This window comes from Carica papaya, chromosome 4 (genome assembly GCF_054855325.1).
Source record: "Carica papaya isolate Zhongbai chromosome 4, ASM5485532v1, whole genome shotgun sequence".
In the NCBI taxonomy this organism is placed as follows: Eukaryota; Viridiplantae; Streptophyta; class Magnoliopsida; order Brassicales; family Caricaceae; genus Carica; species Carica papaya.
The window spans coordinates 26,393,801-26,419,244 of record NC_142312.1 but is presented as its reverse complement, the minus strand read 5'-3'; the positions used below and the strand labels follow the sequence as shown (position 1 = coordinate 26,419,244).

Here is a 25,444-nt window from a genome sequence, read left to right as displayed (position 1 = left end):
TTTTATTTCATATATTATAATTGCAGGGAGAAAATATCATCTCCCACTCCACTATATATAGGATTGGTTTTCTTAATTTTAAAAATATTTGTTGCTTTTGGTTGTCTAGCATTACATAATTTATAATTTTTTTCTAAATCTTTGAGCAATACCAAATGTATACATGATTATATCTATATGTTTATATAATTAGCTAAGATTAATATGCTTACCTTTCGCATTTATATATTATCATTTCTGAGTTATAGGAACAATGCTATGTATACTAATAATTAGTATTTTTATTATTATTACGTACATATACATATATATATATGCATAATATCAACATATATATATATATATATATAAAGCAAAAATTTTAATGGAAATTGTTCAGTTCCTCATCAGAATCCATGGTGGTATCCCCCACTTGCATAATATATATTACCCCACATCTTGATCATAATGTTGTCTAGTGTTAAACCAATATGCCTTTGGATTCCCTCTATAAGAGTGTTACCAGCTAGCAAGTAATTACATTAATTACTTTACTTATGAATCTTACTTCCCTTCCTAATTATTACCACAATATAATTCAAAATTTACAACTAAATTCATATATCTTAATGTGTATCTCAAACTTTTATATTAACTATCATTTGCATACCCTTTCTCTTTAAACAACTAGTATAGTCTTTCTACCTGAATATGCAACAAAAAGTATTTTGCGGTACTGCTAACTAGTTAATATATTTTATTTACTCATAATATATTTTTCTCTTTTTCAAGCTAAACTTGAATTAAATTTGGTTTAGATCTATATATCATGAACATAATAAGTTTGATAAACCAAATATTCGTAAAAATTTGGTTTAGTCATAATATATTGTATACATACTATATGTATGTAGATATATCAACATATTTATTTCAATTTTCTAGCCAAGATTAAATGTGAAATGTTTTTGTCTTTTTTGAATTGTGGTGTTTCTAATATGAAGATTCTTAGTGTTTTAGGTTAGATGTAATAGCTAATATCCTAATCAATAAAGTTCATCTTATTTTTTTTTTTCAAAAAATTAAGGACATGGTTTGTATCAACTTTAAATCTATGCATCAAATATTTTTATTTTTATATGTGGAATACAGTGATAGATTTACTTAAAAAAAAAATAACCGTAACTCAAATTGACTATCATATAGTAATAAAAAGTATTTAACGATCCCACTCATGAAAAATAATTTTGTAAGAGATGACTTATCTTTTAATTTTTCGTTTTTATTAACAACTACTATCAAAGGTTTAAATGTATTCTATCATTATTCATACTATGATTGTAATGTCATGAGAAATTCTCTAAACCCTTTAAGTTTTTTAAGCAACTTATATTCTTTGAATTTTTCATAGATCATTTATGTATCCCCATAATCAAGCTTTGTAAATTCGTAAAAAAAAACACATAAACACAATATTTTTGCTAATTTTACTCTCTAAACTCTCTCCGTCTATCTCATTTTCTCTCGCTTCTCAAGCTTTCTTGTCTCTCCATTTTTTATTGATTTAATTATTTGAGGATTCATTTTGGAAGAAGTCCTGATATGTAAGTGACCTTGCTCATTTTATTTTACAAGTTGATGAAATTCAAAACCTCCATAAAATAACACAAATAAATCTTTAGAATAAAGAAGCAAAGAGTTCATAGTAGTTCTGCACATCCTAATTAAAAGAATTTCTATTAGTAATAGGCGCAACACTCTTAGCACAAGAATTTAAACAATGGTTGTGGATAAGTATATAGGAACTTAGGTCCTAAAGAGACTTACCATTTAAGTATATATGATTACATAAAAAAGAACCTAAAGTTTATAGGAATTGTTTCAATAAGTTGTTTATATTATAATATGTAACTTCATGTATAAGTCTATTAAGCTAAAATTGTAGATTAAGTGAGTAGCTACTAAACCTTGTGCGAAATTAATGTTTAATAGAAATAAAACAAAAGTTATTCAAATGTTGGACATCCAGCTTCAGTACCATCTTTCATGACCTTGCCCCCGACCTCTAACTAGTAAGTTTTTTACCAACTTAAGTTTGAGAAAAAATATTTGTACACTAAATGAGATTTTAATTGATCATAATATAATTAGATTGATTATTATTATAGTTTTACTATAATAATTTTATATTATGATATAAATATGATATAGTTTTACTATCAAGTTAGCCATAATACAATTAAGATGTAATAAGATCTTGTGTAAAAGAATACAAGTATTTTATACTTTAAAAAGTGTACTTTTTTAGGAGAAGATTTTGAAGAACAATTTAAGAAGATTTCTTTTGAAAAATGTGCGACGAACACTTTTTATTTGTTATTATTTAAAAAGAATGAATTAAAAAAAGTACATAGTTTAAAACTAAGAGTCCAAAATTTTCCTCAAATTAATAAGATTTTAAATATGAGATGGAAGTTTGTTGAGTTAAAGTTGGGACAATGAGAATATTTTTGTACGGCAAACATAAAAACAATTGGTTTGGTTCTTGGAATGGCAAATTAAATTACAAAAATAATATATATATATATATATAATTAATATTATGATACTAATTACTAAATGGGTACTGATAAAATTCTATACACAAATTAAAATGAATAAGAAGCTACCTTGTCTTGTTCTTGTTTGAAATTCGAGTAAATTAAGAATACTGCTGATGAATCTCTCTCTCTCTCTCTCTCTCTCTCTCAATCATAAAAATTGCAGAAAGATCAAACTTATTTGTTTAAGACCATTAGAAAAACCTATGGGTATGTTATAAATTCAGTAAACGAAGGTCTCTATATATATATATATATATGTATGTATGTGAATGTATGAGTGGGTATACCTTATGCGATGCTGCAACAGAAAAGGCCAGGGAGTCAGCATTTATTAGCATTTTAATTTGGTTTTAGTTGGTATTATACATATACATACATCATGTAATTAATGAATAATATATTGACAATGGAATAATTAGAAGTTATAGGTTGCTGGGATGCATGCATGCATGCACGGTAACAAGTTTCATCCATGCGATTTCATTTTTCCATTATCAGATTTTTGTTAGAAACTTTGTAGGTATATTTTCTTATAAAAATTTGAGACAGACCACTAAAATTACAAATGGGTAAATCATGTGCAATTGTTTTATGTATAATTTTTCAATTTATAGAGATATCTAATCACCAAAGTTGGTACCAATCTATGTGTCATAACAATTTCAATAGGGCAAAAAAACTTTATATTAATTGGTGAAATTATGTGATGGGTTACATCAACAATTAGATTCAATTCAGATAATTTAGAGTTGTCTTAATTGAGTCTATTAAATTACTACTAAAATAAATTTTTATTTTTATTTTAAGAATAATATAGACATCGATTGAAAGAATTGAAAAGATTTAGACTTAACGTATATTAAAAATCTATATCTTTTATTTTACGTGTCGAGTTTCTATTATTAAATTTATTTTATTTTTTTGAAAAAAATAAATAAATTATATTTGAAATGACATGTACTTCTAAAATTCTTACGAATGTAAGACATCATTGTTCAAAATATCTCTACAAATATACAATGTAAGTATAATTATTAACAAAATATTTTTATCGTTGCGTCTTGAATAACATATAAATCTATAAGAATATTTATAGAATCTTTTTTGTGAATGTCATAATTAGATAATGACTTTAGTACATTATTTAATATATAAAAACACTATATTTGCTTCTTCTTCTTTTTTTTTTTTTTTTTTTTTATCTCTTGAATATAAATTTATTTTTATATTAAAAATTTGCCTTCAAAGATTTCTGATAATTCAGATAAGGATGAAACTTTATAATAATTATAAATAGAAATGGAAAGGACATCCTTCAATCTCAACTTGCAATTCTACAGTGCTGAAAATTGAAGGATGATCCTCCAGTTTTAAAGCACGAAGACGATTTTCATAATTGTATTAATAATTTAATTTTAAAAAATAAAAATAAAATTTTTACTGGTATGTTAAAATTTGATTAATTAATTACTTAAAAATTGTATTATTAATTATTTAATTATAATTATAGCGTAATAAGTACTTATCACCATATTCTATTTATTATTGATTATTGATTATTAATTATCAATTTATCAAAGTTATATATCTGAATTATTTATTTGAGCATATATACTCTTCAATTATCTAGCTTAAGCAACAAACTATTACTTAATTTTAACTATTAATTTTTTTACTACACAAAATTAGATTATTCAAATTATTTAGGTAGATTTCTATAGTAAATTTTTTAATCTATCTACTCAGATACTTTTTTTTTTTTTTTTGTTCTTCTTTAACTTTTTTTAAGGTAAAAAAAAAAATATTATATTGAATAAAGATGACATTTACGGGACTAGTAGATTATTTACAACCCTACAGAAGCCTGTTTTATCATATTGTGTTAAAGAAATTAATAAGAAATAAAAAGTATAATTCACACCATTATCATCGACACGAGACATTTAGCAAGACTGAGTCAACTGCAACATGTGAAAATATGTGTATGTCTTTACATATATATAATGTAATATATATCTCTTGTACTTAAGTAAAAGTTCGAACTTATAATTTATTTGAGATAAAAAAATATATATAAGGTACGATATCGGGTGTGTGATTTATACGTGTCCTCATCACTACACCATGCCACCTCTTTTCGGAAACACACGCATGTGTTGGAATTAATTTAATAAGTCTAAAACACTAACCATTTTTTTATTATTATATGATTTTTTTTTTTTTTTTTCTGAACGATAGATTGTGCATTTCGTATATTTTTACTAAAAAATTATGTTATTTTTTTATATTTATATACTATCAAATTAATAAAATAACTATATTGAATTAATAAAATGACTATATCCACATAAATGCGCCTCTCCCCATAAGTCTAAAAAGATTAAAGAAACAATTAAGCACTGAGAGAATCTAAGCAATCTGTCTCAACACCCAAAACCAATAGGATTGGATTATGGAGGAACCCTCTTTTTTTTTTTTTTTTTTTTTTTTTTACTGGTTTTCATCTGAAATGGGTATTGTCTGCCATTCTTGCCTGGACTTTCATTTTGACACACTTTAAATGCACTTTCATTTTAATAAAGGACAGCACTTTGTCAATGAATTAAAAGACAAGGGCTGCCAAGAGGAGCAATGCAAACCCACAAGCCCGCAATAGCACACTAAAAAACATCAACCAAACACTTCTAAGCCTCTGGTTTGTCAATTGTGCAGGCACTTGCCTTTTAAATGCACTATATATATATATATATATATAATGGTCAACATCTTTTTGGTTGACATTTGATATTTTTATTGTTACTGAAACATTAAGCTTTTTTAACGCCATGAATTGGAACAAGAGAATTTTGTTTAGGAATATCCATTTATAAATCAATAAATACTTCAAGCAATATAGATATATATATATATATATACATATACAAACTTAAAATGTTTCTGAATTATTACAAGTAAAATTAGAATAATATATTTCCATCCTCTTACAGTTTAAATGTGTAAAATTTCCAAATAAATTCCACAGGACCACAACAGAGCTTATTCATTCCAAAGATGGCCCAATTCCTTTCAACAAGAGCCGAAGAGTAACCGTTTATATATCTGAAGCCACTGACCTACCACTACCTCACCATGACATACAAGAAAACAACCTAAAAGTTACCGGACTACCTCTCATTATGAGCAAAGAAGATAAAATGACAGAATTCAAGACATACGCTTTTGAACACGTGAACTAAGATTTAGAATGCATTTGGTAAGGATACAAAAACACACAGCAGAAATTTGACTATAGCAGTGTTTTGGGGTAGTTCACAAATCACTAATTTTGTAGTAATGACTATGCGCATTGTACCCATAAGCTAAGTAGAACATATTTTTGGGTAAATAACAAGATTAACAATCTATACTGATAATGGAAATATGGTCCATGAAACATCTAATTTTCCACCATTTTTCAGTAACACATCTCGCGAGAGGATATTTTCTTGCTCCTTCTCAACCAATCTGCTTTTTTTTTTTTCTACCACTGAATCTAGCTCCTGATTATTAAAATAAATTAAACAAAGAACATAAATTGCAACCTAGATTTTCAAACCACAAGAGACACAACATTTTCCCCATCAACCTCTTCTGTTCTGAATCAATGTTTGTTTCTAACAGTACCTTATGCCAAGAAATCACCAGCAAACCCTACAACCAAGTACTTACACCAGGAGGGAGATGAGTCATAGTCAGAAGAAGGTATCACAGAATCCCTCAGTCCTTCCCTTCACTGCATGGGAATTTTCCTGAATGTTATCTTCAACATTCCAACTAGCAAGAATCAAGATCTGTAGATAACAGAAATTTGCATGTGATTTAATCCATCATGAGACAACCAGGAATTCGACATCTGGAACTTTTATACACTGTTAAATGCATGTGGTAGGATATAATGATGGGTGTTAGCTTCTACAAAGACAAAACAAACAAACAGTGGAAAAGCAAATGAACGTGCACAGGAGATCTGAATAATGCAAGCCAGGAAAGATTGGATGATACCTTATACATTCTAATAGCTCTTTTTTTTTTATTGAGAAGACCTATGCTATAGAAGTTATTAATACAATACAGAGACAAACATTAGCACCAAAAAACTCTAAAGCAATGTGACTATATATATGAGTGAGCGTGAGAAAGGTTATAGGAACAAATAAATGACACTGTAGAGGCTATCCCTTTTTTTCCTGGAGCACAGTCGCTCGTGAATGCTGAAGCATACACCAAGCCAAGCCTGACTGGATGGCAAAAATGGATAAGATACATGCAGTTGCCATGCAAGAACTGAGATAATAGATAGATGTCATAAGAGCGACGGTGTAAGATATAGAGTTTACTCAAGCATTCAGGCAAGCACAATATACAATGTAGGCATTAACAGGAAATGCTCCAAAACAATATGGCAATTACAATATGTATGCTCATATATAATAGATTATTAGAATGCATGCTCCTATATAGTAGATGATTAGAACACTGCAACCTGCTAAACTTTTAGGAAAAGAAGATGTTAATAAACTGTATTTTTTAAAAAAAGATACAGATGCAGATAACTGATACTGTGGAGGCTATCTCACCTTAAATGCAAAATGGTGATATAGGTAAAAGTCAGGCTTGATTATCCAGATGATTAAAAGAGATGAAATAAACATAGATGTCATGCAAGAAAATAAAATGCACATCAAAAGAATAGAATTGCTTAAATTTTCTTTCACAAAATAAACAAGTATATTTTCTATAGTAGAAATAAATAGATAATAAGGAAATTGTAAAAATCTGCCTATGTTATGGGAATGACGAATATATCTGCTTCACCTATTCAGTAAAACTTATTTGTAACATAATTCCACCAGATAATATGTGAGCAATAAGAAAAATAGAGAATAAATCAAAGTGCTAGTGCATCACCATTTTTAGATTCCAATGATTACTGTTTTTTCAAATAAAAAGTGTGAAAATTAGATTCAAATGATTACTGTTACTAACAATAACCTAATAAGCAATTCCACAGAAAAGCAAAAAGAAGATAATCAAAATTTGTGTTCGCTTAGTTCTTCTTCCTCTTTTGTTTGGGATGAGGGAAAAGGGATCATGTGAAGGAATTGGGAGCAACTAAAACCATAATAAAGGAATGAAAAGTCAGAAACTATACATCAAACCATTCACCCATATGTTTTTTACTTACAACCAAAGATAACTAGTTAGCTCACCTGTAAAAACACTTGAGCTTCAAGTTAGCTTGCAGCCAACAACCAATTTCTAAAAATTTGATATGACTGATACTTAAACATTACGCCCTCATGCAACCAATTCAGTTTTTCCCACTACATCTTGAAAATACCTTCATACTTCAAGCTTCTTGCCGTTTCAAAGAAATGTGCAACAGCTTCTTCAGGTGTCCCAACTAGAACACCATGACCTAGATTTAGAATGTGTCCCTGTGGCCCTGCACACTTAACAACCCTGAAAAGAAAGCATATCAGCTTATTCAACTGACTAGTTTAGGATTTTTTTTATTTTTTTTTTAAATAAAAGTGTAGAAGTTTGTATTGATTAATAATGCCAAGGGGGCACTGCCCATGTACAAAAATTTACAAGTTGATTAGCATATCAACAATGTAGCCTAAGTCATCTAGATAGTTAATGGTATGTTCCAAAATAATTGATCCAAAATAATGAAACCAGTTGTCTAAAATGACGTTGAAATCAACTTCTTTTCCTTCAAAAAGCCGGTGGTTTCTTTCTTTCCAAATGACCCAAAATCACTATCCAACGACTAATTTAGGATATAAAATCACTATCCAACAACTAAGCAATCTGTATCCACCTTGTACTAAAAACATGCCACACTCAAATATTTCAGACCATGATCAAGTTAGTCAGACACCTTGTATCCATTGTGAAAGGATAACAATGTCTTTCCCCTTAGGATACACCAGACAGTAACATTGATCTTGTCCTTTTTAGTTTAGGGATTGACTATATATAGAATACTAGTTTGGCCAGTAGAAACTTAACTCTTGCAAATCTATAGTTAAACATCTCCAAAGTAAGAAAATTTTCAACCAACTAACAAATTTTAATACCAACATTGGACTATTCCTCACAAATTCCCATGGCTACTCCAATCAAACTATCATTAATAGGCAGTTAGAAATCTTATCAGTCTAACTTCATAGCTTGAATATTGAAAACAAGTCAAAAAACCTTCTAATTTCATCAGTCAATGCAGGAAGAGGTGAAAATAAGCAAGCAGGATCCACATTTCCTTGCACACTAATCCCGCTCCCTAACCGCTTCCTTCCATCTGCCATGTCTACCGTCCAGTCAAGCCCAATCACATCAACTCCGGTTCCTTTCATACGCTCAAGAAGGCCACCATTTCCATTAATGTAGAGAACAATTGGTGTTTCAGGACATTTATTTCTAACCGTACGCACAATCTGCAATTTAAGCACACCACAGAAGAAATTTTCATACTAGAAGTACATATCCTACGTCAAGTGAGGTAGAAAGAAGTATAGGAGCACATTAACATATGAAACTGGAAATGAGTTAAACAAACAAGACTCCAGCAAAACAATAAGGTTCACCACATTTAGAAATTTACCTTCAGTAATTGGAGTAACACAGCATCCCTTGTTCCCTAAGAATTTTCAGTTTGAAAGAAAAAAATTTGATGGTATTGCCATTAAAACCATGGCATAGATTCTAAAGACTTGTCGTTCATGCAGCAGATCATGGTGATCTAACTTAAAAAAGAAAGGCATTTAAAAAACAAAAAAACAGGACACAGCTTGGAACAAGTCAATTATGTATGAAATGCGTTCAATTATGAACCTAAAAGTTGAATTTGGGTATATTTTAAAGCCAGAGTACGACAATCTTAGTAAGCAATTGCATCACAATTTGGATTTAAGGTTCTTCTGCCAAAGCAAAAATGTCCAGATCTAATCACCTCTTCAATATAAGGTTTTGACCAATGCTCCCACATGTCTGGAGTTAGTTGTCCACCCCATGAATCAAATATTTGAATGCAATGGGCACCAGACTCCACTTGGAAAATGACATACTCAGATATCGCTTGTGTTAGATGAGACAGAAGAGCTCTCAATACATGTGGCCCAGTATGGCACATACTCTTTATGGTAGTGTACGTACGAGTTGTTCCCCCTTCTACAATGTAAGTGGCAATTGTCCAAGGTGCTCCAACAAAACCCAGAATTGCAGCATGCTCCCCAACCTTCGCAAGAAGAACCAGTTAGAAGAAAAAGGAAGTGATATTTAATCAAGTAATCTGTGTGGCACAGATTACATTCGCAAATTCAGTGCCTACTCCAATGCATAAATGGAAAAGATAAACTACCTCCTGTCGCAAAATTTTAAGGGAGTCCCCCACAAATTGCAACTTCTCCAAGTCAATGGGATGCAATGCCATCAAGCCCTCTTCAGAACGGATAGGTGACTGAATGATGGGACCTCTCACTTCTTCTATGTCAAATGGGACACCAAATGCTGGTAGAGGGGTAAGTATGTCAGAGAAAATGATAACGCCATCAGGACGGAAAGCTTCCCAAGGTTGCAAAGAAATTTCTACAATGAGATCTGTTGTCTCTGACCTCTCTCTGAACGATGGGTGTTTCTCAGCAAGCTTTCTGTAAACAGCCATGTACCTTCCCGCTTGTCGCATCATCCAAGCTGGAGGCCTACTAACAGCATGTCCCCTAGCAGCCTTAACCAAGAGTGGATCTAAACAAAAAGTTTTTAACAAAAATGAAAAACAAGAAAATTCCATGAAACTCCAGAAATAATCTATCACACTCATAGCAAAGCTGAGGAATGTTTCTTATATTACTTCTTTACTGTTTGTAAGTGGTTGAAGTACATATTTTAATCTCTGCAGTTTAGTAATATAAAAGGTAGAATGTTTATTAGGTTCTTGAAAGTGATTTTAAAAATGTAAAAAATAAGCACTTGATTCTTAATCTTTCATATCCTTATCTTTTATATAGCCAACTTACTTGGTTACTCATTCTTTTAAGATTAACAATATATATAGAAAAATTTAAGTTACAAAATATCTATAATCAATATTTATTCTATTAACTTTTTCCACAGATACAATTGTTTAAACTTTTGCAATCAGAATATATTCAAACTTGTGATGAAATATGCAAGTTCTTGAATATAACACGAGTGAAAAGAAAAACAATGTAAACGTTCCCTTAACCATATCAAAGAATGCAGCTCATTCCAGAATACTCTTCCAGGCTACCATGGCAGGGGCAAGAACATTAAAACAATACATCTTGCAAGTTCCCTCCAGCAAGGATGGTCTAAAAGTTTAGAGTCCCTTCCATGGACTTCTAAAAACTTAATTTATATCTTCCCCCAGGTTACTTAGAGGCTGAATGGGTATTCAGCATCAATAGAGTAAGTAATCTATTTGGGGTTATCTTTGAAGGTTTCAAGGGGCAAGTGCTGGAGCTATTCAGAAGGTTTAAGGAGAGGAATGCAGTTAATGGAAGTGCTAAAAAGAATGAGGCAGATTCGAAGAGGAAGTCTAGAGAAACGATAAGATTGGAGCCTTCTATAGATCATCATAAAAGAGGCAAAGAGATATGACTGTTAAGGAGGGAGGAGAAGATATTGCTACCAAAGCGAATTCTTGGCAGGGTGATGTCTTGGAATGTCAGAAGCAGCACTGACACCTGCAAGAGACCAGTCATCAAAAGGATTTTTAATAAATGGGTGCATGTTCACAAAAGCAGAAGTTATAACAGATAGCTTGGTTAAAGGAGTGGGTTGGGTTTCGGGGGGCGGCTACAGATGCAAAATGGTCCGAGCTTCCAGCAGTAGGTGCTGCAGGTGGCCTCTTATGTGAAGGAATGGCAATCTTGAATACATTCATGGATCAGGAGATCCGTATCTATCTCAAGTGAATTTAAGGTGAGGGAGTTGAATTGTCATTAGAATTTGCTTTCGCATTATAAGAACAGAGACTGGTTTTTGAGGATCTTATTCTTTAGACAAAGATGATATTGTCCTTGGATTGCTGGGGATGATTTCAGCATGCCCTTACCTTCATATGATAGATCCAGTGGTTTGTTTCAGTGTGTGTTCTCAGGAATTCATGCATATGATCAACAACCTAAGTCTCATTGATTTGCCCCTATTGGTTTGTTTTCCAGTGCATGTACTCAAAAATTCACAAATATGATCAACAACCTAAGTCTCATTTGCAATAAAGGGCATAATGTTTTTCTGTCAGCACCATATAAGCAGATATGGAGGTCAAAAGCTCCTCCCAGAATATTTTTTTTTGCCTGGGAAGCTGCTAGAGGCAGTATCCTTACTATTGATATGTTGAAAAGGAAAGGCAACATTTTGGTTAACAGATGCTATCTTTGCAAATGTGCTGAGGAATCATACAATCATCTCTTACTCCATTACCTGTTTGTTTACAATATTTGGACTACAGTCTATGGGATGCTGGGGTTAAATTGGGTCAGTGCGGACGCTATTGACAAAGAGTTATCGACTTGGTCGGGTATATGCAAAAAGAAAAGACAATTATTCATAGTTCCACTTACCATTTTTAAGGTTGTGTGGAAGGAAAGAAAAATATAAAAGTTTTTAAGAATATAGAAACTAACTTTATAAAAATCACAGATAAATGGTTTAATACTTTTGGTTCAATATTATTGGGTCATGACATGAAAGATTGGAACAATATTAGAATGGTCATCGACCATTTGATTGAGATGTAAATCTATTTTGTATACGGACGGTATCCCCTTGATACCATTGTGCTAATAATATTTCTTTTTATTTCAAAAAAAAAAAAAAAACCTAAGTCCCATGGTTCAATCATGGAGATTCTCCCTTCTCTAGAATGATAGGTTTTTTAATCTCCCCATGAATGGAAAAATAAGTGCCAATTGTCTCTCAGGTTTCACTGCCCCAGGTAATTTCGGATCCTGCATCTGTTTGTCTTGGTTTGGTCATATTCAAACAGGGCAATGTGCCATTCAGATCTAAAATATGTGATTATGGATGGAGAGATTTAGTGACTTCATTAAATTTTAAAAGAATTTTAAAAGAATGAGGTGAAGGCGGTGGGAGCTACTAGCTTCGGGGTTGCCAAGCAGCTTTCCGATATGAAACATCAGGTAAAATTGTGGAGCAAAGAGGTATTTGATAGTGTGATCGAGAGGAGGGAAAGGCTAATTAACTGAGACTAATGTTCTAAATTGGAAAGAGGTACAGAAGTGTCTATTGGAGGATGAAAAAAACAGAAGTGTGGCTCATGTGGAGCTATCTAACTTATTTGTTGCCGATGAGATTGCTTAGCATTTGTGTTCTAGAATGATTTTGATTAAGGAGGGAGGTACGAGCTCAAAATTTTTCTGCCAAATGGGTAATGCTTGCCATAGGAAAATCTTAGTCCTACGTGCTTGTGCCGAGTTCGAGTTTGGGAAGAGCAATGACAGGAGATTCATAGCTAAAGATTTCCACAAGAATCTTTACAGTGGGATGGAGAAATAGAGACTGAAGTTGGACAGGTTAGATTTCTCACATTTCATCTTTGGAGCAAACCCTTCGGGTCTTGATGGATTTTCTATAGCTTTCTTGCAACAAAATTTCAGGGATTACGGATGAGGTGATGGAGGTCTTCAATGAATTCCATGTTAGTGGTAAATTTGTGAAACGCCCTTATTCCTCTTTCCACATTCTTAGCGAGGTAGAAAGGGTTGTTGACCTGAGGGTTCTCATACCCATTATGCTTGGTTGGGAGTATATACAAGTTGATTGTAAAGGTATTAACTAGAAGATTGAGCACGGTTGCGAACCCCACGTGGGAAAGGTTCTCCATACTTCTGTTAGGAGAAGATAGATTCTAATATGCATCTTTGGTGGCAAATGAAATGCTAGATACTATCCCAAGAAATAGGAATGTTGGCCTCATGTGAAAGTTGGATATGGAGAAGGCATATAACTATGTTTTTTAGTTTTTTCAATTGTGTCTACCCGAAAGGATAGGCTGAGAGGCCAAATGGAGAGGCCAGGTGGGAACTGTATTTCCCCTGCCTCTTTTGTAGTTGTTGTCGGGGCCCCATCAGAATTGTTTTCAACGACAGAAGTCTGAGGAAGGGAGATCCACTCTCATCATTTCTCTTCATTCTTGTTATGGAAGCTAACTCAAAAATTATGTCTCATAAGTAAGAGCTTGTAAAAAGATGCATCGTGCATGTATCCAAAAAATTAAAAAAAAAAAGTAAAAGAGGAACGAGATTTATACTTTCTGCAATGAGAAGATGATGTTGGTGGCTAGAAGGAAAAGAAAAACAGAGAAATCCCCAGGAAAAGCAGCAAAATAGAGGAGTACAAGCAGAATCTTGGGTTCTAAACATCACTAATAATCCAGTAAATATAAGAATTAAATAAAAAAAGCTTATAAATGCGCGTACTGGAAGAAGAAGAGCAAGACACATTTAGCTTTTTGAGAGCAAACTTCCTTCTTTTGGGAGGGGAAACAAATCTTCCATTAGAGCAATTAAATTGGAACTGTAACTGTACGCTCGAGCCCAATGAGCTTGATTTCAAGGAACTGCACGCACTGCACATAAACGAATTTGACGAAAAACTCAATGGAGCTCAACGGGTAAGAGAAGAAATATAAGGAGAAAACCTGTATGCACATGTAATATGTGAAATGAGAACCTGAAAAAAAGACGGAGTGAAAAGAGTAGAAGAAGAAGAAGAAGAAGAATAAGAGAAAACCTAGATATTTGAACTGACCTAGTTAGTGACGACAAGCTCATTTTCAGGTATGGATAAAGATGGGGATTTGGGGGAAGCTCTTCTCTCTGCTTTTGCTCTGTTTCCTTATCCCTACCCGCGCTGGGAGATGAGAAGATTCCTCGGGGTTGACTTCTTGAGACACAAAAGTAAGTGGCAAAAACGGCTTTGATCTCGCCACGTGTACACACCGGATAATTAGAACCCAATGAACTGATTATTCGTCTTTTTCATTCATCTCGCGTATATAATTTTTAAATGCAAAAATAATTTTTAATTTTTAATTAAATTATAATGTGTATATTATATAATTAATTTTTAAAATAATAATATGACAGAAATTTAGTGTTACTAATAAGAACACATTATTATCCTATATGTTAATTAATATTATTTACTCCACATTTTTTTGTATTTTATTTGTACCCTTTTATTGCTATTTATATTTAATAATAAATTATATTTTCTATTTATTTAAAATATTTTAAAAAATAAATAACGATATATTTCACCTACTGGTAGTTACATTTTTCTATTTACATATATATATATATATGTATATATATGTGCTCGACATGGTTTTTAATAATTATTTACACATATACTTTTGTTTTGCAACTTCAACAAAACAAAAAGAAAATGCATTAAAATGAAATAAAAAGAAAAGGAATGTATATTTCTTGTATATAATCTCTCACATGCTGTAGCTTATAATTATATCTTTTCTCAATAAAAATTTCGAAAATTTGGAAAAATAAAATTTGCAGATTTATTACATATTAATTTTTTTAAATATTTCTTATTTATTACTTTATATATTGCAAATAATTATGACCGAACTTTTTTTTTATGAAGATTAAAACTTATATCCTTCAATATTATATATATATATATGGTTTTGGCTCTTGTTTATAGTCATATCAAGGCAAACTACTAAGTGATAATAATTGAGGAATTAATTACTAATTTTGCATCATTACACAAACAAGATGATCAATTTATAATTCTAATTGAGAAATTAGAATAAACTTAAAGAAAATGAAAATAAAATCAGATATTGACATAAATTTTTTGATTTGAATTTTCAGCCAACTATCCGAGTAAATTATAATAAAAAAAGGTGTATTCGAAATCTTTAAATTAGATTCAATATTTATCGTGATCTTAAAAAATAGATGTAATATTCGAAATTAATTTTAAAATATTTAAAATTAATATATAAAATATAATTTTTAAATTTATAAAATGTTATTTAATGTAAAAATTAAGAAAAATAGAAAAATAATGAAATTGAAAATAATTTTAAAAAAATTGGTAAAAATTTGGGTTTTAAGAATGTTTTTGAAAGAAAAATCAGAATCTGGATATCAAAATGCAATTTAAAAAAAATGTACCACGTAAGACTGCTCAGTCAGCAGTCTCGACAAACTGAAGCGCGTCGCGTGCCAAGGCACGCTGACGCAGTATCACGCAGGAGGCCATGCTAGCAATTCGCATACCCGCGATCGGACGGTTTGGATTTGTTTCCGCGCATGGACGGTCTGGATTCGTTCCCTCCTCATGTGTAATCGGACGGCCGCGACTAAACGCAATGAACGGCTCAGATTCGTTTTCTCTTTAAACGCGATCGTACGGTCCAAATCAAATTACGATAAACGGTTTAAATTCATTTTCTATTTAAACGCTATCAGACGATTCAGATCAAACACGATGGATGACCTAGATTAAAATAAAACGGATATAAATACCTCACTTCACACCAAACCCTAACCCTAACCGCTAGCCCCCCTGCTGGAGAATAAGAACCAATCGCCGGGAAGGGAGTCGACCACCGCCCGCGGTCGCGCCGTCGCCACCTCCGACAGCCAAAAAAGGTAAAAAAATTCTCTCAATCGCTCGAAATTTAATTTTGAACACCCTCATGGCCAAATTGGAGCAAAAGGACCAGCGAATGAGCTGGAAACTACAAGTAAAGTTCGGCGGCACCGCCATGGAAAAAATCAAAAATCGTCTCCAATGAGGCCCCTCCCGATTCCCGTTTTCTGCAATTTTTTCACCATTGTATTCACCATTTTGTTTTCCACAGGTTGACCGAAGAAAAATGTTCAACTGCGAAGGTGAGCTGGCGAAGCCGCCGCATCGAAAACTACGATGCCGGTAAGCTTCTATTTTTCAATTTTTTTCAGCCAATCGAGCCCCCTTAACGTGTTTTCTCACAGGGATGAGTACTAAACCGGCCAAAATCAGCTAAAAGTTACTAAAAACAGCCAGTCCGAGACAAATCGTCGCCCTGTGCCGGAATTTCAAAATTAGCCGGAAAGAGTTTCTAACACCGATTTTTGATTTTTTTTGGGTATTTATAGGTACTTGGAGCGTGTTTTAATCTCCAAAGAAAAATTTAGAAAACTTGGGGACCGTCAATAGACACAACTGAAAGTTAGTGTTCGGACACCGTTTGGGTAAGAATCTCTCACCTTACTCCCTATTATGAAATTGAAGTTTAATTATAAATAATACAGTATTTTACGTAATTTAAAAAATCTTGATAATTAATTACAGATTACTAATGGAGATAAAACCGATTATTATTCACTTTTAATCCTGTTTGATTGATTTTACTATTTCAAATGCATAATATTATGCTGGAGTTGGTATGATGATTCAGTGGTGTTTTCTTGATGCATGTATTGCTTGTTCTGCGTGGTTTACAGTAAAATTGTGAAACTAAAAATTAAATGTAAATGAAAAATTGTTTGATTAAGTGAACGAATGAATGATAACTTTACTAGATATCCTGAGAGATGGTGGAATGAGCAGGTGCATAGGGAATTCTACCGTGAACGTTGTCTCATACCGAACGGGGTATTGAAGATTGGTATTTTGACATTCATACCGGACGGAGGTATGGGGACAACCTATTTCACCTTCATACCGGACGAGATATTGAGGGGTGATATTTTTGGTGCTTATACTGGATAGGGTATGGGGACGGTCGGTTATTTAGAATTGTTAAATAAGGGTTCACGCGTAGTGGAGACATCCCTATAGACCCCCATGAATACCAATAGGCAGATAAAAAGAGAAAGTTGTTGTTCTGGTTAATTGAATATAAGATTATGATATTGTTTGTGTTATTACCTCTATAGGTCAGTTTTGTAAATTTTGCTATGATAAGTATACAATAAATGATTTTACTTATGATAAATGAATTTATTTAAATTAAAAATTCGATTAGTTATTTTCATAATTTTTATCAACGTTCATTTTTATATCGGTGAGTAATGTAACATTCTTTCTGAACTAATATAACTAACTTTTTCATTAATTATTTCAAATCAAGAGAACCAAGATCCAGATCCCGATCTACAAAAAGGTTGCGAATAGAATGTTCAGTTGTTTACTTCTATTTATTTCTTTAATTATTCGTTATTCTTTTAAAATCGTTATTCCCGTAATTTTATTGAATATTCTAAATTATTGTGTAAGTAATGTAAACTTTAAAATTATTATTTCGTTTTCGCATTCAATTTATAATTTATTTTCTTTAAAATTCTGCGTCGTTTCATATTTATCGTCATCCTAAAAGATAGATACAAACCTTATGATAAGATTCATAACTTATTGTCTTTGTTTTATATAATAGGCAAAATTCCTATAAATGAAGTTAATCATTTATCAATTTTTTTTAAATAAACGATAATTTAAAATAAATAATAATATTAATAAAAATAAATATTAAATTTATTTAACAATGATATTAAGAGTTAATCATGTTTTTCCCAGTCTTCCATAATCATAACTGGTTGGCATATGAAATCAATTTCTTTTTTCAAATCAAAGCAATCAAACCAACCAATCAAAGCTAGAGGCTTGAACCATTTCCAAGTCATTAGGTTTAATAAGCTGTAAAACATGCTGCCCTAACAATCCCTCTTTGAATTTCCTGCTTCATTACCATTTCCATTGGAATCTGCACTTTGAATTATACAGGAACTCAGCAAAGATACCATCAAATACAACAAAAGTTTAACACCAGGTCGCCATAGGATAAACCTGCAAAGGTCATTCCCTCATCTCATCTTGTTACAAGTAACTGACCCTACAATCCTTGAACAAATAATCTAAACACAACAAATGCTTAAACCCAGAAGCAGGATCAAGGTATAAATCCACTACTAAATGCTAAATTATCTATGTTTAGGGATGACTGGTGCCTGAATTAAAAATTTATATATATACAGAGTTCATTTGACAATAACACTCAGTCCAGATTACTGCAACAAATAAGTGAGCAAATAAATAAGAAATAAAAATGATGAAGTATATCCACAAAGTCACTGGTGTTAATTTTGTTCAGTAAATAAGATAAATACGAACTTACAGTTTGTTGGGTGTTTTCACTGGTAGCAATTCCATGGAAAAAGCAGAGAAATCCTAGTATGAAGCAACTGAGAAGTCAATTAACTTGAATGACTATTTTCCTTTTCTAGTCAAGTAAATCAGATGCTAGAAAAGCTGTGTGAGATGGAAAGGCCATTTGTTTGGGCCGAGTCAGAAAGAAGAACTCGTGCTTTACCACAACTTTTTCGTACTTTATCATAAAGAATGGTATAGTTTGAGCTGCTAACGTTTCTAAAGTAGCAGAAGTCATTTCCATGATATTTGTACACTTGTTGTGTACTTCCCTGTCCTCTTGTTACCAAGTTATTCTGTACAACCATCAGACCCTGTCCATCCTGCTTATTTTTTAGAATGCTCTTTGATAATCCAAAACTAGCATTCTTAGACTTCTTCTTCTCGTAAAATCCCATTGTGACATTTGCAACAGCAAGATAAGTTCCATTTCCTGAATCTAAATAGTCAGAGTATAAGTACAAGGGAAAGGTTTTGGATGATTTCTTCGAGAGAACATGTGATGACAATTGCTTTGCATAAACACTGTCATCAAAATGGATCAACTGATTCACAATCTGCAAATTCCCATCCTTGCGTAGGATCATTGAGTTACTGTAACTGAAGTTTTGGACAGAATAAGTTGTTATCTTCCCATGAGAAGACTTGACCCACCCCGTGGATGATATAGATCTGCTTACATTTGTCAAGAATTTTCCATTCAATCCCTTAAAATCCGCCATCAAAGAAACATGAAGAGGCAAACTACTGTGTTTCAAAAGCTTCCCTTCCACATTTGTGCTCTTGCTATCCAACCAAAGGTGCAAGTTAGCATCTATATACCACACATTTGAAGCATTAGTAACACTGAAACCTAGCTTATGGGTTTCTCCATCTAACAAATTCCCTAAAAATGTAGTAATTTCAATATCATAAGCAGGTAAATCAAATGAACCAATGGCACTGATAGGTCTCCACAAGAGGGGATTAATTCCTCCGGTATACACAACAGGAAAGGGCCAAACTGCACCAACCACTTGATTGTCAAGACTAACCACAACTTCCCTGAAAGGTCCATTCCCCCCAACACCACTTAGATTATTAGCAGCAATGTATTCATTAGGAAAGTTCCCATACCAGAACTCGTCATTCTCGTGAAAAGAAACATAAACCTCAAGCACAGCCCTATAGACATTTTTGGGAATCTTAAATTCCTTGGATTCAGTATCAGTGGAATTCTCAACTTCAAACCACAACCCATCATTCAGTGGCAGATTCCTCGAAATGGGTAAGATCAAATCAGCATTAGAACCATACGCAGGAACCAAATTACCCAAATCATGGCCATAACCCAAATCCGCTTCAGCAGGGTAAAAATGAAAAGTTATATCCACGTGATAAATACCGGTATAAGTCTTATCAATCAGATTACCAAGGTAAACAGCAAGAGTCTGTGTATCATTCTTAGTAAGCAAGGAAGAGTACCTGGTCACATCTTTTTCAACACCCCATAGAATCCCAGTGGCAATAGGCTCAGCAGTGCAGCTCCTAAGAAGCTCTACACCTCCAAGCCAAACTCCAAAAATGCGGTCAAATTGTCTGCCTCTGGAAGTAGCTTTCCATTCTAGGACAATCTTGGAGAAACTCTGAGAGGTGCAATGAGAAGGAAAGGTATAATTGGCAAGAACAGGGGATTTGCCATATGTGTATGCAAAATCATGTCTGAGGACATTGTGGGAGCATGGCTTGACTTTGGATAGTTTGATGGATTTGGTGACTTCAAAGAAGAACTTTGGTGGAGGGTTGATTTGGGATTGTGTTGTGCTGAGTTGATTTAAAAGAGTTGATTTAAGAAGATTGTTTGCTTTATGGAGATTGGCACGTGCGAAGGGTTGATTTAAGAGGAAAAAAGAAAAGAGGAAAAGAGGAATCACAGAGGATGCCATGAATGCTGGTTGGAAGGTCTGCTGCTTTTGTTGGAATCTTGGGGTTTTAACCAGAAAAAAGAACAGCATGTACTTTTGTTCTTATCTCAATTTACAACTTGTACGTTTTTAATTTACACCATATATTTTTAGATTGTCTTAAATTATACCTTCTGTTATGTCAGTAACTTAGGTTGAACAGAATGTATGAGAGAGGTTAATGACAGCAAAGAATTGCAATGCAATAAACCTGAAAAGCACCTTCTATTTACAGAACTTCAGTCCTTTTCCTTTCCATTTAGACACCTGAAAAACATGTATGTTGGCTTATAGATTTCTACATTAATTTCTACTCCTTCCACTAAGCTAAAAAGAACAAAAGGTGATACAGCATTTCTTTTACTAGAAAACCAAAGAACTGAGAAATAAAGGATAAAAGAAAGAGAAAGAGGACAGAAATTACAAAAGTAACTCTGCCCTTAAATCCTAATGATAATGGTTCTAATATAACAGAATGTATAAATTTAGACAATATGGAAGGGCAGGGTATAAGTTGACTAAATTATAAGTTATCTAAATAAAAGATATCAATAGATAAGTTGTTTTTTCATAGAAAGTGAAGAGAAAATGCAGGATTTTTGAGATAAATATCACAAGTAAAATTTATTCGTTCAAAATAAAATCCTAGTTTTATTACGAAACGATGAAAATCTCATTCACGGTGATGAAATTTGAGAGAATTCTAAATGAAACAGAAACAATGGATTCTGATGGAATTTAGAATGCTTTCTTTCACTTCCAATTGAAGTTTCACAAAATGTCATTTTTCTATTATTTTGAATGGAAATTTCGCATCTCTTAGTCCTAATTAAATTAAATATGGGTTCCTAAATAAATTTCCCAAATAAAATTTATTTGTTCTGAACATAGGTATAGTTTCCAATATTACAAGTCAATATGTTAAAACATAAAGGAGCACTAATTGATGTATCTAGTGAAGTAGTTCGCAGTTATAAATAACTACAAAGGGATTTCCTTATTAAAAAACTAGTGTAAAAACCTGCAGCATGAAGCAGAGAGGGATGCAACCTAAATGATTAAATGCAGCAATGCTCTAAATACATATAATAAGTTGCAAAACATGGCGACCTAACAACTCTTTGAATCTCCTGCTTCATCTAGCATTTCCATGGGAATGAACAGTTTGAATCAATAAGAACTTGGCAAACATGCATCAAATACTACAAAAGATCAATATCCAGTACAATCTTATAGAGGTAATTCCCTCATCTTTCTTGTAGTAACTAACCCTGTAACCATAGCAGAAAATCATCTAAGACAACAAATGCTTCAGCCCAGAACCAGGAGGATAGGTATTAAATTAGCAACCAATTGCAATCAAAAAACACATGAAATATGAAAATATGGAGACCACCAGTTGCATCTTAAACTCATAAACTTGAGATGGCCCAAACTTCAAATTTGTAAACCAAAATTGCATTAGGTTATTTAGATTTAAGGATGAATTGGTGCATGATTTCAAGGAAAAAAAAGTAATTCATGGAGCCCAAGGCACTGGAATAAGTTGACATAAAAAGATATAAACATATCTACAAGACCAGAGGCTTTCCACACGAAAGAAAACTAGCTTATAATTTATTGGGTGTTTTCACTTGCAACAATTCCATGGAAAATCTAACCTGGAAAGCTCCTTTCATGAAGTAACCGAAGGGCCAATTAACTTGAATTACTAAACTCCTTTCTGATCATCATGTAGATTAGATGCTAGAAAAGCTCTACGAGATGGAACATGCCATTTGTTTAAGCCAAATCCAAAATAAGACTTCGTGCTTTTATCACAAGTACTTCTTTCTTCATCATAAAGAATGGTGTAGTTTGAGCTGCTAATGTTCCTAAAGTAGCAGAAGTCACTACCATCATATTTGTATACTTGTTGTGTACTTCCCAGTCCCCTTATTACCAAGTTGTCCTTTACAACCATGAGACCCTGCCCATCCTGCTTATTTTTTAGAATGCTCATTGACAATCCAAAACCAGCACTCTGAGACTTCTTCTCATAAAATCCGATAGTGACATTTGCAACAGAAAGAGAAGTTTCATTTCCCGAATCTGAGTAGTCAGAGTATAAGTAAAAGGGAAAGGTTTTGAGTGATTTCTTAAAGAGAGCATATGAGGACAACCGCTTCGCATAAACACTGTCATCAAAATGGATAAACTGATTCACAATCTGCAAATTCCCATCCTTACCCAGTATCATTGAGTTGCTGTAACTGAAGTTTTGGGTGAAAGAAGTTGTAACCTTCCCATAAGAGGACTTGACCCAGCCAATTGATGATACTGATCTGCTTACATTTGTCAAGAATTTTCCATTCAAGCCCTTGAAATTATTCATCGAAGAGAACAGAAGAGGCAAACTACTGTGTTTCAGAAGCTTCCCTTTCACATTTGTGCTCGTACCATCCAACCAAAGATGCAAATTAGCATCTATATACCACACATTCAAAGCATTAGTAACACTAAACTCTAATTTATGGGTTTCTCCATCCAACAAATTCCCTAAAAACGGAGTAATTTCAATATCATAAGTGGGTAAATCAAATGAACCAATGGCACTGATAGGTCTCCACAAGAGAGGATTAATCCCTCCAGTATAAACAACAGTAAAGGGCCAAATTGCACCAACCACTTGCTTATCAAGACTAACCACAACCTCCCTAAAAGGCCCATTCCCCCCAACACCACTTAGATTATTAGCATCAATGTATTCACTAGGAAAGTTCCCGTACCAAAACTCGTCATTCTCGTGAAAAGAAACATAAACCTCAAGCACAGCCCTATAAACGTTTCTCGGAATCTTAAATTCCTTGGATTCAGTATCAGTAGAATTCTCAACTTCAAACCACAACCCATCATTCAATGGCAGATTCCTCGAAATGGGTAAGATCAAATCAGCATTAGAACCGTACGCAGGAATCGAATTACCCAAATCATGGCCGTAACTCAAATCCTCTTCAGCAGGGTAAAAATGAAAAGTTATATCTACATGATAAACGCCAGTATAAGTCTTATCAATCAGATTACCAAGGTAAACCGCAAGAGTCTGTGTATCATTCTTAGTAAGCAAAGAAGAGTACCTAGTCACATCTTTTTTAACACGCCATAGAATTCCAGTGGCGGTAGGCTCAGCTGTGCAGCTCCTAAGAAGCTCTACACCGCCCAACCAAACTCCGAAAATGCGATCAAATTGTCTGCCTCTGCAAGTAGCTTTCCATTCAAGGACAATCTTGGAGAAACTCTGAGAGGGGCAGTGAGAAGGAGGGGTATAATTGGCAAGAACAGGGGATCTACCATAAGTGAATGCGAAGTCGTGGCGGAGGACACGGTGAGAGCATGGTTTGGTTTTGGGTAGTTTGATGGGTTTGGTGACTTCAAAGAAGAACTTCGGTGGGGTGTTGTTGTGGGGTGGTGTTGTGGTGAGTTGACTCAGAACGGTTGATTTAAGTAGATTGTTGGTTTTGTGGATATTGGCGAGGGTGAAGAGGGGATTGAGGAGGAAAAGAGAAAAGAAGAAGAGAGGAATCGCAGAGAACGCCATGAATGCTGGTTGAGAAAGGTTGCTGGTTCTGTTAGGATTTATGAAGATGAAGTTAACAATGCGGGATGTTTTCAAAATGGCGAGGAAATCGATGTTTTTAATGATTGAAGGGCTGGTCAACACTGTTGAGAGGACTTTGCTTTGAAGTAAAACAAAAATATATATATATATATATATATATATTATGTGAATCCAAATTGAATGTGTGTTACATTCTACTTAAATTACTGTTTATGTGTTTTTAAAATATGAGAATTCATATCCATCTGATGAGAGAGAGAGAATTTAATTTTATGAATTTAGATTTACAAGAACTTTGTTTTTTTTTATTAAACTAGATTTTGTGTCAAAACTAAATTTACGTGACATTTTTACTAACAATGTTAGTATCCATTAACAGTTAATCCTGGATTATGTTAAAAAATTTTAAAATTATAAATTAAAAAAAAAAGTTGACTATCCAATTTAAATATTTTTAAAAAATATGAAAACAAATTTAGTATTTTAGCCGAAAAATATATCTTCACCTTTAATTTTCTTTGTAAAAATCCTCAAAAAAAAAAAAAAATCTTTGTGGAGACACCTATTTTCTATCCATTTAAAAAATAATTGATTATAGATCTTACTTTCATGATGAACTTTAAATTTTACTTTATACTTTTTTTTATCATTTTCTTCTATTATTATTTTTTTATTTAGCACTTCATATAAATATTTATTTTTTATATCATCACTACTAATTACTAAGATTTTTAAAATATAAAATATAAAATTGAAGATAAATTATAACTTTATTTTTGGCTCAAATTTATTCTATTTTCATTATGTAATACCCCAAACTCGGTATAAGGTATCAATTTCTACTCATGTCATTTTTATACAATGGGTCCATAGAATATACATGTGCATAGTTCAAAAAATTTAATATACAATCTAACATTTCATGTGATATATACAATAGTTATGTATATAGAACATGAAGTCAAAATTTAGAGTTTAACAAAATAAAACAAAATTTTTTTAATTATGCACAAAATATACATAAAAATGAACCTTTTCACAGATTTTATTAGTCCGATAATAGTTCT

At 32.6% G+C, this 25,444-nt stretch overlaps 2 protein-coding genes and 1 pseudogene across 5 annotated transcripts; all 3 read right to left on the bottom strand.

Moving 5' to 3' along the window:
- Positions 1 to 5,842: 5,842 nt before the first annotated feature.
- Positions 5,843 to 14,581, bottom strand: HEME1 (Uroporphyrinogen decarboxylase). 3 transcript variants are annotated; one of them, XR_002539288.2, is made up of 7 exons: positions 14,424 to 14,581; positions 14,093 to 14,241; positions 9,988 to 10,370; positions 9,580 to 9,864; positions 8,829 to 9,064; positions 7,832 to 8,084; positions 5,843 to 6,412 (listed from the first exon to the last, which is right to left on the bottom strand). XR_002539288.2 is itself a non-coding variant. In XM_022039281.2 (7 exons), exons 1-7 carry the CDS (start codon positions 14,444 to 14,446, stop codon positions 6,396 to 6,398), a joined length of 1,215 nt encoding a protein of 404 aa, XP_021894973.1. In that variant the 5' UTR covers positions 14,447 to 14,581; the 3' UTR covers positions 5,843 to 6,395. The 3 variants fall into 3 exon arrangements, 1 of the variants encoding a protein (XP_021894973.1); XR_015818615.1 differs by having other exon boundaries at positions 14,093 to 14,313; positions 14,424 to 14,552; XM_022039281.2 differs by having other exon boundaries at positions 7,963 to 8,084.
- Positions 14,582 to 18,196: 3,615 nt separating this feature from the next.
- On the bottom strand, positions 18,197 to 22,122 carry LOC110825511 (peptide-N4-(N-acetyl-beta-glucosaminyl)asparagine amidase A pseudogene; annotated as a pseudogene). Its single transcript, XR_015818614.1, has 2 exons — positions 18,805 to 22,122; positions 18,197 to 18,476 (listed from the first exon to the last, which is right to left on the bottom strand). The product of XR_015818614.1 is annotated as a peptide-N4-(N-acetyl-beta-glucosaminyl)asparagine amidase A pseudogene (transcript).
- A 244-nt stretch (positions 22,123 to 22,366) lies between these two features.
- LOC110825512 (peptide-N4-(N-acetyl-beta-glucosaminyl)asparagine amidase A-like) lies at positions 22,367 to 24,469 on the bottom strand. Its single transcript, XM_022055977.2, has one exon. It carries the CDS (start codon positions 24,354 to 24,356, stop codon positions 22,491 to 22,493), a length of 1,866 nt encoding a protein of 621 aa, XP_021911669.1. The 5' UTR covers positions 24,357 to 24,469; the 3' UTR covers positions 22,367 to 22,490.
- Positions 24,470 to 25,444: the final 975 nt, after the last annotated feature.